Source organism: Dermacentor variabilis, chromosome 4, assembly GCF_050947875.1.
Source record: "Dermacentor variabilis isolate Ectoservices chromosome 4, ASM5094787v1, whole genome shotgun sequence".
Lineage (NCBI taxonomy): Eukaryota > Metazoa > Arthropoda > Arachnida > Ixodida > Ixodidae > Dermacentor > Dermacentor variabilis.
Genome location: NC_134571.1, coordinates 91,113,929 through 91,127,294, shown reverse-complemented (window position 1 = coordinate 91,127,294; position 13,366 = coordinate 91,113,929). Strand labels below are relative to the sequence as shown.

The 13,366-nt window shown below is 43.8% G+C and overlaps 1 protein-coding gene across 3 annotated transcripts in view; it reads left to right on the top strand.

The window, feature by feature from the left end:
• LOC142579494 (cell adhesion molecule Dscam1-like) overlaps positions 1-12,700 on the top strand; it is a 605,191-nt gene extending 592,491 nt beyond the window's left edge. The window contains exons 25-28 of one of the 3 annotated variants that reach the window (XM_075689737.1): positions 3,837-3,914; positions 5,415-5,574; positions 8,690-8,823; positions 11,567-12,700. In XM_075689737.1, coding sequence (XP_075545852.1) covers positions 3,837-3,914; positions 5,415-5,574; positions 8,690-8,823; positions 11,567-11,628 — 434 coding nt within the window. In that variant the 3' untranslated portion in view covers positions 11,629-12,700. Of the gene's footprint in view, positions 1-3,836; positions 3,915-5,414; positions 5,575-8,689; positions 8,824-11,566 lie in introns of those variants that run through there. The other 2 variants (XM_075689738.1, XM_075689739.1) reach the window with 2 other exon arrangements.
• Positions 12,701-13,366: the final 666 nt, after the last annotated feature.

Here is a 13,366-nt window from a genome sequence, read left to right as displayed (position 1 = left end):
AGTAAATGCTGGTGTAGGTATGCGTTTTACGTGTGTCATTTGAGGGAGATTTGCGGCTGCGTTGCATGTTTGGCCAGTCACTAACTTAAGGTAAACTGCAGAGCCCCACGTTCGACACATGTAACATCGACGAGACGCTCGCACACATTATCTGTGTCTGCCCGCGATACAATGCTGAGAGACAAGTGATGTGCAGAGTACTGGACCAGCTGGACAATCGTCCACTTTCAGAACTAAAAGCTTTAGGCCAATGCTCCGAAAAAACATCCGCGTTGAAGGCCTTACTCGCGCTATTAATGTTCTTGCGGTCTACGAGGCTTCACGACAGACTCTAAGAATGCCGCCCCCTACCGCTCTGTAGTGTACGCGCTTTGTTCGTGCTTGTCTCCCTTTCTTTCTATCTCCCCCTTCCACTCTGTCTCTCTTTTTATCCCCCTTAACCCTTCCCCCTGCGCAGGGTAGCCAACCGGAACTACCTCTGGTTAACTTCCCTGCCTTTCTCTGCATTATTCTCTCTCTCTCTCTCTCTCTGCAGAGATAAATTATTAGAGAGTTTTAGAATTGGGGGCGCAAGGCACTGGGCCCCCAAGCCGCGTTGCGTCGGTTGCTCTTGGGTTTAGATGAGCAGCAGAGTTTGAGGATTGGGTCGAACGCAGACAGCGTTGGGTTGAGCGCTCGGGGCGCCGCAGTGTGGAAAATAGACAGGTGCTTGAAAGCAAAAAAAAAAAAAAAAAAAGAAGGAACCTTTTTTCTTACAAGTGAAAACGAACAGAATGCATTTTTGAGCAAAAAGAGCGAACAATGTAAGAAACGTAATCACTGTGTTAGTAGCGGTTAGTATTACAAATTAAGTGTGCGATGCTCTTAGTTGGTGTTTTCTTGTGTCGCGCTGCGAAAAAACTGAGTTCACTCGCGTGAAATGGCGAAAATCAGTTGAAGTAAATAAAGTTTGCTCTGCGACCATCTGCTGTACGTCATCACTGTCACCCGCGAGGGCGGCCCAAGACGGCTTGGGGGCCCACGCTAGTTTTCGATTCTTGGGTCTTGGGTTAACGCGAACGCAAGAACGCAAGACTGGCTTGGGTTCTGCGCATGCGCACTTGTGGCGCGCAATTTTCTTGGGTCCCCAAGCCGCTTGGGCCCCCAATTCTAAAACTCTCTATTATATTGCTTTATGACGCCATGCACATGATTACACAGGAATCTGAGCGCACGTTTGGCTGAGCTGCAGTAGTTCACTTAAGAAAGGCACTGCAAGAAATCTCCGTTTATATTACTGCTTCAGTTATGCCGAGTGAAACTAATGGGACGAGCACATTTCAGAAAAGAAAAAGAAGGCAAAAAGAAAGAAAGACTGGAGGAGAAATGCTATCATGTTCACCTAAATGATGATTTCGATACGGACATGACGGGAAACTTTTAACGCCGTGGCTCAGAGAAGTTTTAGAGGCACCCATAGTGGAATTTCTTTCCACGTGTTTCCCACGGGGTTTCAAATCTCTCTCGAAGCCATTATTCAATGACAAACGATCCAGTAAGTTTGCTCACTTATTGTTTCGCACTTGCGAAGTCACCCCGACGCTTGCTATCGCGGAATCTGCTGGGTAGAAAAAGCTTAAATATATAGAAATAGGAACAGTTTCTTGGAATTTATCGTCATCGTTGTTTATTGTCGCTTCAGGGAATGCTTTATCTCGAAGGCTGTTACCTCCGTACGTGGGATTGAAGAAATTGTTTTTGCTCGGTAACCACAGCGCGGAATTTCGGGAGATTTATTGCATTTTGAGAAAAAGTTCAAATCTAATGATATTGGAAGCATGTTTTTATTTAGGCTGTTTGTTTTATATGAGAATTGTTCGACATCACAAAATTCTAGGAAACGAAACTAATAAACTTACAACTTTGTAATTCGGCAGGGAAAAACGATATCACAGTTGTGTAAATTGCATAGAATAATACGTCTGAAGTGAAGAAAATTGTGTAATCTGCACCACCCTGAAATGTACCAATAATATGAGAGTAGCATATTTGCAAGGCCCTCGTAAATATTGTATGGACGTTTAAGCTGTAGATGCATTTACAAAATTTGTCCGCTTTGAATTATCTAACGAATGCAGTTTACCTGACTGCGGTATCTGTTTTAGGTGCAGAATTACAGATTTTTAAACACCGTCCTTCCATTTTTTTAGACACACTAATTTCAGGCCGCTTCAGTAAAAAAAGGAAATCCAGGGCCTATGTTAGAAATCTGCTTCCTAGAGTCACTAAAATTTAACTTTCTACAAATTTCGTTCAAATCGGTCCGGGCGTTGGCTCAAAAAAGCATTTCTGCGTTTTTCATGCACTTAGATGTAGCGCTCGTGTGATGTCTCCATTCTCAAGCTTGCGCTATCTCATCTTGCGCTGCAGTTAACTATTGTGAGCATTTGCCAACTCGCCCTATTTTACATTTCATTTAGTTAAAATTTTGGTTCATACACGCCAAAAGTGCGAAATCAGGAGAACTGTTGTTTTTTCAGCTCGACCTACCGCTTAGTACGCAAATTATTACTGGTAACCCACCTGCTATACTGCGCTGGAAATATTCACCGCACTGCATTGTATCCCCAGCACTTGCAGTCACCAGCACTTCATTTCACATTGTGAACGCCATAGCACTGCACACTTTTCTTGTGATGCTTGTTGTGTTCTTTGTGTTGCTTGAAACTTTTCACTTCTTTTTTGGCATTATTCGAGCATATTGAGCAGTTTGACCGCAGGAAGAAATGCCGATTGGCGTCGCAGTCTTGCGCCTCTACATTTACTGTTTCCTCGCTGTGTTCGGAGAGCTGCACCAATCACTTAAGCTCTTTTATATGTGCAATTGATGGCTGAATTATGCTGTCTGAACATTAACCTCTTGCAAGGGACACATTTCTCTCAATTTTTTTCAACAGACATCTTTACTTCACGTTTGTAAGGTTTACAATGGTTGTTAGGGGGAGGGAGTGGCTTCGTTCTTCGAAAGAGATACATAAACTTGCCGCCATTATAATAAAGCTTCGCATGTTTTTGTCCAGCCTAGCGTATAGCTTACACACAGATATGTCGACTAATTTTGCGAACTCCATTCGAATGCGAAACACAACTAACTGCAAGCCACTTGCTAAATGTGAGACAAAATATTTGCATAATCCAAAGGAAATAAGAGCGAAGATATTTCGCTTCCTGCAGCTGGTTCTGCACGAAACTTTTAAAGTTGAAGAATTCTTAAAGCATTCTAGAAGGCTTGGATTCTAGAACAAATTGAATTCTAGAAGGCTTGGAGTGACTTAGCTTTGAGATAGTTGGTAAAGATAGATATTTCTGCAATTTATGTACGCATACAATGCGGTATGTACGGATTATTCTTCAAAAGCACAATTAATATATTTGCAAAACAGCTTAATGCCGGTGTTATGCACAAGGGAAAAGTAACTGTGTTGGTCCTGATGCATGCAGCAGTCTGACATTGGGTAAGGGAAAGAGGGGCTCATATGTTTGGTTCTGATGTCACGAGTGGAAATGTTTTCTCTTTCTTTTTATGCTCTACTGTGATTGCATAGAGCAGCAATAATGGTTCTTTGGTGAAAGAGAGGACTAATAGAGTGAACCAGAGGAAGCAGTTTTTCGTGGCAGAATTCTTGTAGGAGTTCGCCATAACCGTAAAAACGTATTTGTTGCTGCTTATGAGAATCATTACAAATTAACCTTGCGCCCATGCTTTGGCCACAAAGACGCTCTCTGAAATTTATTGATGCTTTTCCCATTCATTAACTCTCTTTCTCTCACTTTGCGCAATGCGGACGTGTTTTTAGGTTGCTTTAGCCAGTTGGACTGTGAACTCTGGCCTGCGTACCAGGTTCTGTACAGAAAGGGACTCGTGCGACGACACGGTAATCGGCCTCAAAACTTGAATCTACACAGCACCTCTCCACGCTTCTGCACATATTCATATGCTTGCTATTGTGCAAAGACATAATAATAATACTAACCTGAAAAAAAAAGAGCTGGCGCTGTTTTGTTTATTTAGTAATGAACAAAACTCTTATTTTTCTAAGGACAGGTAAATGACTGCTCACGACATAGCACCGTAGCTTAATTGTTGCCTATAACACTAAATAATTTCGCAGCTGTATGTTACATTCATCCTTTCAGTGATTGATTGATTATTTCGCAAGTTGTAAATCAATCCCAGAAGGCTCATCGACCTATTATTGCCCAGAACTACAAATCCTGATTCACTCAACTGCTGATTGCAGCTGTGAGAACGCCAAGTAAAAGATGCATCCTCCATCATATGTCAAGTTAGATAGCAGGGTTATTGAACGATTTGACAATATACAGGACCTAATTCGTGCAATTTATTTTTCTTTTAGGATCTTCTCCTTAATAAATAAAACCGCAGTAATTCTCTGACATAGGCTAACTGATTGCTGTTTCAAGGCTCAATAAATATTGACCAACAGGTGCAAAGAACGCCGCATGCAGGACATGTTTAGGCTGTAGGGTGCTCTCGGTGACCACTTCAAAATCATTCACCCGAATGTACATCGCAGCTTCGAGGGATTCTGCTTCCAAAGACTCGCTGCTTTGTTAGTGGCATCAACGCTGTGTAGTTTCGTACGTTTCGCGATGTGTAACTACCATTGCCATGCTATATGAGCGCAATTCATGTGAAATGGCTGCAGCCTCAGTAGCGTCACCCCAAGTGTAATAGTTTCTTCTCTTTCTTTCGTGCTTTTACGTGTTTTGTGCTTAGCTTATTACCAGTTTCGTCAATGAAATGCTCTTGCCTGAATGCCGTAGGCAAAAGAGGGCGGACAGCGAAACCAACATGCGTAACCTACTGAGAAGCCCGGTACCATGGCACATTCCGCGTTTTGAGGCCTCGTATATCTAATGGCGACGTATATTTATTTAAGCACTGCGCGAAGAGCAACTATGCCTCGTGCGTAAAAGAGGAACCCAAAAAACAGTGCTTGCGATATATTGTCACGTAAATTCACCCGCGTTCGCAGTAACAGAGAAGAGAATATCTGCAGTGTAACTGCGCACGGCCTGGAAACTACAACCTTACATTAAGATGTTACTGCGAGAGGAAAGGTAACAGATAAAACATGGCATCAAGCCCTGCATTGATATTTGAAGTGCATCAGCCTAAAGGAGCTAATAAAATAACAGAAGAACTATCGCATTAGTAGAATTCGTGGATTCGATCCACCGCTTAGGATTTCAAGAAAAACAGGCCGAATTGCTGGACCAAAATAGCTCGTCGGTGCGCATTCATCATTGGCGACTGTACCTATATACAGAATCTAACAGCGAACTCGCATATTTCTCTCCCCCCTTTGCCTCCTATCCTTGCCTTCTGCCCTTGCGGCTGGGCGGCACAGAGGTTTGTGACACGGGGCGGAAAACGCTGGAGCGTCGCCGCAACGGTCGGCTGCATCAGGTGCGGGAGCTTGGCTCGCACCAGCAGTGGGTGCCTTCGTCGCAGTTGATCAGCAGCACGGCGCAGCCCTCCGACTACCGGAGATCCCGGACATCCAGTCGGTCAGTGCGAGCTCCGTTCATTTCCCAGTCTGCGTTACTTAACTATAATGTGGGAAGACGGATTACTGGAGCCGCGCACGGGTAAAGCTGCAAAAAGTGCATGGGTAATTGAGGTGTGTCCATTGTTCTGTCGTAATTTCTTCCTGCTTTCGGCAATGATTCCGAGAGAAGAGGTAACTGTTCCGTCACATGTTACTACACGAAAAAAGAAGCGTGCCACCAAAGTAATCGAAGGAGCTAGTGGGTGTGATCACATTTCATGTGGCTGATATTGAGAAAAACTATTTTCGAAGGTGCGCCGTTTCTGCAGTTTCTTGGGAACACTGTAAAAATATTTATGCGCTTAAGGGTGTTTTCTTGTCGCACTGTGACACCCATACCGTTAGGGCCTTACAAGAATTTATAGAGGACAACAGCGGAGCTCTGACGAGACGCGCGATGACAAAAGACGTAGTTGAAAACTATGCAATCATTCTGACAGCCTTGGGCGCATTGAAATATCCGTCAGGAGAGTTTCCTGTCTCTCCCTGTGAAATTCTCTTGTCGGATATTTCTGTGCGCCCAAGGCTGTCAGAATAATTACATAGTTTTCAACTACGCCTTTTGTCATCGCGCGTCTCGTCAGAGCTCCGCTGTTGTCCTCTATACATCTTTAAGGCACTGACGGTAAGGCTGTTACAGTGCCACAAGAAAACACCCTTAAGGGTGCAAAGATTTTTAGAGTGAAGGCGAGATAGTTATTGTTATTACACCATATGAACTTTTATTCAGTTCTATTCACGTATTAGTTATACCAGTGCCCTTTGTTCCCTTGATGCCTAAGAATAGTTGACGTTGACTGTCCTTCCCTTCTTTGAAACGAAGAACTGCGTCTTATTCATATATTCCCAACAGAGAATGAGCATTATTCACACGTGAGAATCAGCATTATTCTCTTATCTGTAAGTAGCTATCATGTGCTTTTGAACAAACCACGGCTGTTTTCAAGAAGCTGGCAAATTTGACGGAAATTTAATAGATGGGCACTGTTTCATGTAGGCGTTCTCGCAGGAATGTAAACCTTCAGGCGACTGCTATATATATTAGGAATTAACGGGCCAAATAAATGTGTTCGATTAAGGCATAATTCCCGCTAGTACCATCGTATCGTACATAGCAGATCGTCTCAGTAGCAAACAGGAAATGCACTAACTTTAGAAACTTGGTGTACTGACGACAGAGCACTCTTAATAAATTCTCAAAATCCGCGGAAGCTACTTGCGCGATTGTTCGCTATTATCCCCGCCGTTCATCATTTAAACGATAATTTGCACTTATTCACTATTTAAGACATACAAAGACTAATCAAACCATACGTTTAATTGGAACAAGTCACGTAGTTCTTTTTGCCCATGACTCCAACAAATTAGGTCATCTGTCAACTAGCCATTTACACTTGAAACTATATGTGGCATCTGCTTAAAACTGTTCCGACATCTCCGGTACTTTTTCTTGTTTTATCTTCTAAAGACATGGCAGTGATGGGGAATAGCTAGTAAAGCCACTGATGTTACAGGCAAAAAGGACTGCAATATCAGAGAAAAGACGGGGAATGCGGGAGATGGAAATTCAAGACGATGAGACGTTATCAAAGAAATTTGACACCAGCGTTCTCAAGAACGTTACTTTGTTGAATGAAATGAATGAATGAAATCGAGACGGAGTAAAGTGAAGCGAACGTTTAGAAACCGAACTGCATCATTTGCAGTATCCCCGAAGGAGAGCTCCAAATTTATTTATTTATTTATTTATTTATTTATTTATTTATTTATTTATTTATTAACTTTCTGAAATCGCTCTTTAGCCAAAGCAGGCATTTCTTATAGCCAGTTGGGGGGAGTTGTCGCAATAAACTCTCGAGTCCCAAGAGTAGCGCTAGCCCCGCAGCGACCAGGCGAATAACAAGAGAGGACAAGGAGGGAGACGAAGCGACATAGCGCAAGAGCAAGCAAACAAGAAAAAAACAGCAACAAAATGTTTAATTACGCCGTTACGTAAAGATCGGTTTGTTTCACAACCCGATAATAGCTAAAAGTAAGGACGAAAGCTTTCGGCTAGCGAGGTCACTTTCTTTATGCGCATATCCTCCCGGGAAAGGAGGCTTACTCCCGGGAACATTCTCAACCCGGGAGGAAGCGAAAACCGTCGACCGAAGCATGCGCAATCGGCGTGTTCAGGCTGGAATCGCTTTCGCAGACAGACTGGCACCGTAATTCTTAGAACGTCCCTCGCTCTCTCGCAGGCCGAGGGAAAGGGAGACGGTTTTGCACTGGCGCACAAAGGCTCACAAAGTCTGAAGACGCCGCTGGTGCTGGCAAGCTAGTTCATTTCTCGCACTCCCTATAAACGCCAAGCTTTTGTCTTTTTAATGTCCCAAATGTATGCTGTACGACTGTTATCTTGAAGTACTAGACGTCGTTTCTTGAACGTCCGAAGTACTTGAAATAAACTCTGTTATGACGCGTTTGTGAGCAAATTTTTTCTTAATCATTGTGGCTGTTTGTGTGGCTCGTGTTGGTCACCTTCTTGTCTTTTCATTTGTTCGTTTGGGCCGTTAAAATTCAACATGAGTAGGGGATGGAATGACGCTGGTCCATGTGCACAATGCGCGTTAAAATGTGATTCCCCAGAAAAAGAAAGGTAATGAAACGCCTAAAAACAGAGAAATTAATTACCCAGATACCCAGACTGTCCAACATTCTGTCGTCAGCAACATCCTTATATATATATATATATATATATATATATATATATATATATTTCAGGTCGAGAATTTAATATTGACAGAGCTCGCGGAACAGACATGCGCTTGAGCATGTTACTTTTCTCGGTATAGTAAAACGACAGTTGCTTTCACTTAAGAGGTCTGTTCACGTTGTGGGCCATTCAGTAGTGTTCTTAAATATTACTTTAGAGTGACTACATAGTACTGCCAATTAGAAAGAATGTTGTATTCAAAGCGTTAGTAACGCCGCCTCCCAATTTTTTCGTAATTATTGCAAGCAGAAACTAACCTAATTCTAGCTAACATTACTGGTTACAAAGTTATTAATCTCTGTCTCTTAATTTTTTTCAGACCGCCTTATAACGGCCCCGGCAGCGACACTGAACACTCGCCTCAACGTTGTATAAATGCAGAAGACGACGACCTTCATGAAGTGTCTGAGGCCGAGTGTGATCGTGAACTCAACAAACTATCTTTTGTTAAAGGTAAGCGTGTGTGCCAGTTATAGCAGCTACACTTTGTAGTTTGTCGTAATAAAGATGTTTCTTGAAGGGCGAACACATTTTACAGTGAACACCCTATCGCCAGAAATTAAATGCCAGAGTCAGCTCATTGTTGACAACGGTCGACTAATGAACACTCGGAGCAAAGTATGCTTCGCCGGCAGACGTACAGCTGTCCTGGGTGCTCTCCACACATCATCGTTCACTCAAGGCGACAAAATGAGCTTCACCTGAGTCTTACGGACAGGCTGCCATGTTCCAGATCTCCGGCTTTTCGAATGTCCAGAAATGACAGCTCTCTTCAAGACAACAACTTCGCCCTCCGACTACTGCGATGGCCAGTCTTCCGAGCCTGACTGATTGACCGTCACGAAGAGGTCACTAATTGATGGCAGAGGCATTGGGAGGGAGTTCAGGGGGAAGGACGTCAACGGCGGGTTCACAGTTTGCCACGTGGTTTGCTCATATTGTGCAACGTTGGAGACAGCCAGCCGGCAAAACGGTGGGACGTTGGAGACGAGAGAGTTGGCAAAGCGGTGGGACGTTGGAGACAAGAGAGCCAGGCAAAAAACGGTGGGACGCTGGGAACATGAGGTGTTCAACGGTTCATCATTTGTGATTGGCCAGTGAATTCCCTCGACTAGTGAAAGAGGGAAATCAACGGCATAAAAAGCGCATCTGGACTGCTGTGTGACAGAGGCTTGGACATGCAAAGACTCTAGCATGTATAACTTGAGACAAAACGAAAAGAAGAAAAAAGAACATGAGGACAAGAGCATACAACGAAGACACAGCGCTACTAACAACTGAATTTTTATTGCACGTTGTTACCACTTATATACCATCGCACAATTAGAAGAAAAAGTCACTGTCGCACATAGTTTTCTTTCAGGCAAAATCATTCACCATAGGCCGCTACCGCGATAGGAATACGATTTCTGTTTTTGACAGCGACACAGAGGGGTAACTTACACACTTATCGTTTCTGATCATTTCGAATGCCTTGGTATTCTCCCTAGTGACTTCATTTGGGTTCCTAGATATCACTTGTGATTTGTCAAACAAGGGTTTACAGCTACGACGCGAGCAGCGTCGAGCTAGGTGACTAGTGTTTACCTGATTATTAACATTGTTAGAATGCTCCCGTAAGCCAGGCACGTTCCCGTCTGACCAATGTATTCCTTCCCGAAGTCTATAGGAATACGGTATACCGCTCCTTCCACGCACGAAACAAACGCTTCTCGGTGTTTTTATTGCAGTCACGGTGCCTCTTTGTAGAATTATTAACTTTCGCGTAACCATGTGCAATAAAAATTCAGTTGTTAGTAGCGCTGTGCCTTCGTTGCCTTCTCTTGTCCTCGTTCATTTTTTTTGCGCGTTGCCTCAAGTTATGCAGTACCAACTAGCCTACCAGACTGTTCTCTAGCATGTAGTGCGCTCCGAGAGTTAGAGCCATGTTTGTAAAGCTTAACCACGTACATTTGAATATAAACCTTTTTCTTATCTCTTAAAATTCGCCCGGAATCCTTCTTTAAATAAAGAAGAAATGGTGACTGAAAATAGCTTTAACTGGAGGGATCCGGCATAGGTCTCAGACCTAGCCATCATTTATCACCAGTTAGCTTAAAAGTTCGTATATCTATGGCCATTACAGATTATGGTAAGCCGCTTTGGCTACCCAGATGCCAAATAAATGGCGCAGCATAATCGGGCATTTCAGTTCTGAACACCTAAATATTAACTCTAAAAATAGTCCGATGCACCATTGTCTCTCACTCTCTCTCTCACACGCACACGCACACGCACGCACACACACACACACACACACACACACACACACACACACACACACACACACACACACACACACACACGCACACACACACACACACACACACACACACACACACACACACACACACACACACACACACACACACACACACACACACACACACACACACACACACACACACGCGCGCGCGCGCACGCGCACGCGCACGCACACGCACGCACATTATTTATGCTTCTCATCAAGATAAAAACTCAAGAATAGGCAAGTTTAAATGCACTATCAACTTATGCATTAACCATATAATGAGAATGCATTTTATAATCGTCTTTTCATCACTGCTTCATGTTAATTACGAAGCTGCTGTTCTGTTCAGTAAGTCGTGATCCGAGAGGGCGCATTATAACTTCTAAAATGCCGAGGAAATTACAAATCTTCAATTGCAAGAATAATGTAGCGAATGTATGCGGTTACGATATTTCAGATCGATAAAGGTTCAGTATGGAGAACTCGCTACATTTCACAGTACGTTTCGGATAAATTTGTCATCATTCTAACTTACCGACTGGAGAAATGGGAGGCACAACTCGCCAGCTATGACCCGAAGGTGCAGAAGGCTCTTCTGGATCACGTTCGGCTGGCGGCAGAATCCAGTGGAGCCTTGGACTTAGGGCCCCACCCATCAAGCTCCTAATCCTGTATCCCCCTTTCCCTAATTCAATAGAGTTATTCTCTCCCTCTCTCTCTCACGCCATTCTGAAAAGGAACCTTGTAAAGCGTCCTCCACCTCAATAGAACAATAGTTGCCGCTGAGCAACAAGCGACAAAAGCCGTGCGTGTATCGTTTCGGGCATGGTATTAGACCTTATCTCAAACCAGATTGTGTTCAGTGTCCGAAATGTAGCAGTCATGTGCATCTTGCCTTCTGCGCAGGTGACGGAGGTCTGCGCGTCCTGATGCCTCCGGTGGGCAGCAGAGAAACACCATATCTGTGATCATCCGTCCGAGAATCCTTTTGGAAGGGTCCCTCGAACGATAAAGCAAATGCCGTGACTCCGTTGTCCTTCGCGCAATGAACATTTAGTGCTGAAAGGTTCAAACTCCGTAAAAAGACATTCCGTTGTTTTATCGCACACACATGGTGTCCGTGCGTGGGAAGCAGTGGGAGAGGCGCCTCCAGTGGACTATCCTCACCAATCCCCAGTGCGACAATGTGTGTGTCTATCTGTGTGTACGTGTGTTTGTGCGCGTGTATGTGCGTGTGTGAGAGAACAAGGAGACAGCGAACAGATTATCATGCAAGTGGACGACGTCAAGGGCACGAGCGTTCGACTTACAGCTAACTTTATTTGGGAAATCTCCCCCACGGGAAAAAGAAACAGCCGATGCGCCGTATCGTTTGGCACAGAAGCAAACAAGTAAACTCCGAGTGTGCTGTCCGTTGTCAAAATAGTCGAACTTCTCTGTAAAAGCTCAAATCAATGTCAACACTCTTGATCGTGTACTATTAGCTACTGTTTTACAGTTTGCCCTTGTCGCAAATGCCGTTGGGCATTGGCTGCATTTACCCGTGGACGATCCTTCGTATACGTTTCTGCTGTTCCAATGTCAGAAAAGCCAGCCATCAAAAGAGAGAGGTGGAAAACTTGGCGGTAGCAGCGCGCAGTTGAACCGAAAGAAAAGAAAACAAGAAGATATATTTGAAACAGAATAAACAACCGAAGCGTTCGACGCACGCCACACGTAATTTGTTGTAAGCCCAGTGCTGGATCGGACTACCGCTATGTCTCATGTGAGGTTCTCTTCGCTGCATGTATGTTTTTTTCGCAAGCGTAAATACCAGCTCGCCCAGTAAGGAACTCTGTTGCGCTTGTGTGCACACATGCAAGCGCATGCATGCTTTGACACCTACTCAAACGAACACTGAACCTGGTTGATGTTTTCAATGTTTTCGTCCCGAATCAATGCAGTGGGCGCTTGTAAATAATAATAAACAATGTTATATCGAACTGGTTGATATAAGAAGATGCGTGAATAAATAAAGTGAATTACGCTTGTTGTTTTTTTACAAGTCTTTTTCTGTTGATCTCATAGGGTACGTCACATTACTATTTTTTATGATTATTGCATGTTGAAATTATTGGTCATGGCTAAAGCTTTTCCATCGAGAAAAAAAGGGGGGAAGTCGATGCGAACAATAGTGAGCAAAGGAACATGCAGCGCGATGCCTTTAGACATCCGTTGTATCTTCAGAAAAGGATACAAGTCGAAAACAATGAAAGAACATTTCGCGAGAAGAAAACATTTGTCGACAAGGACCAAACAATGCGCATCAAGATTCGGCTTTTCCAAGTGACAAGAATTCCCCGTCTATTCTGGCATAGTTGCGACTGCAAAGGTGCGTACGCATGTAATGACAAAACGGCGTCCGTTATATTGAATTTCGCATGGGCTCCCAAGTGTCAAGAATGCTGGATTTCACTTGACAGCACGATATCAATGTTCCATAACATTCTTCTCCGCGCGCCCCCTATGTCCATGAAAAAAAAAAAAACGTTTTCTGAACTAAAAAGAAACTCTGCAGCATGCACTCTTGCCGCTAGATGTGTCATGGTTGAGTTAGAAGACAGGCCTACCTGTCGAACTGTGGACACACCGCAATCTGGTAAACATGTTCCCCGCCTTTAAATTTGATTCCATCAGCCATATTTCTCCTTCTTTCTTTCCTTTCTT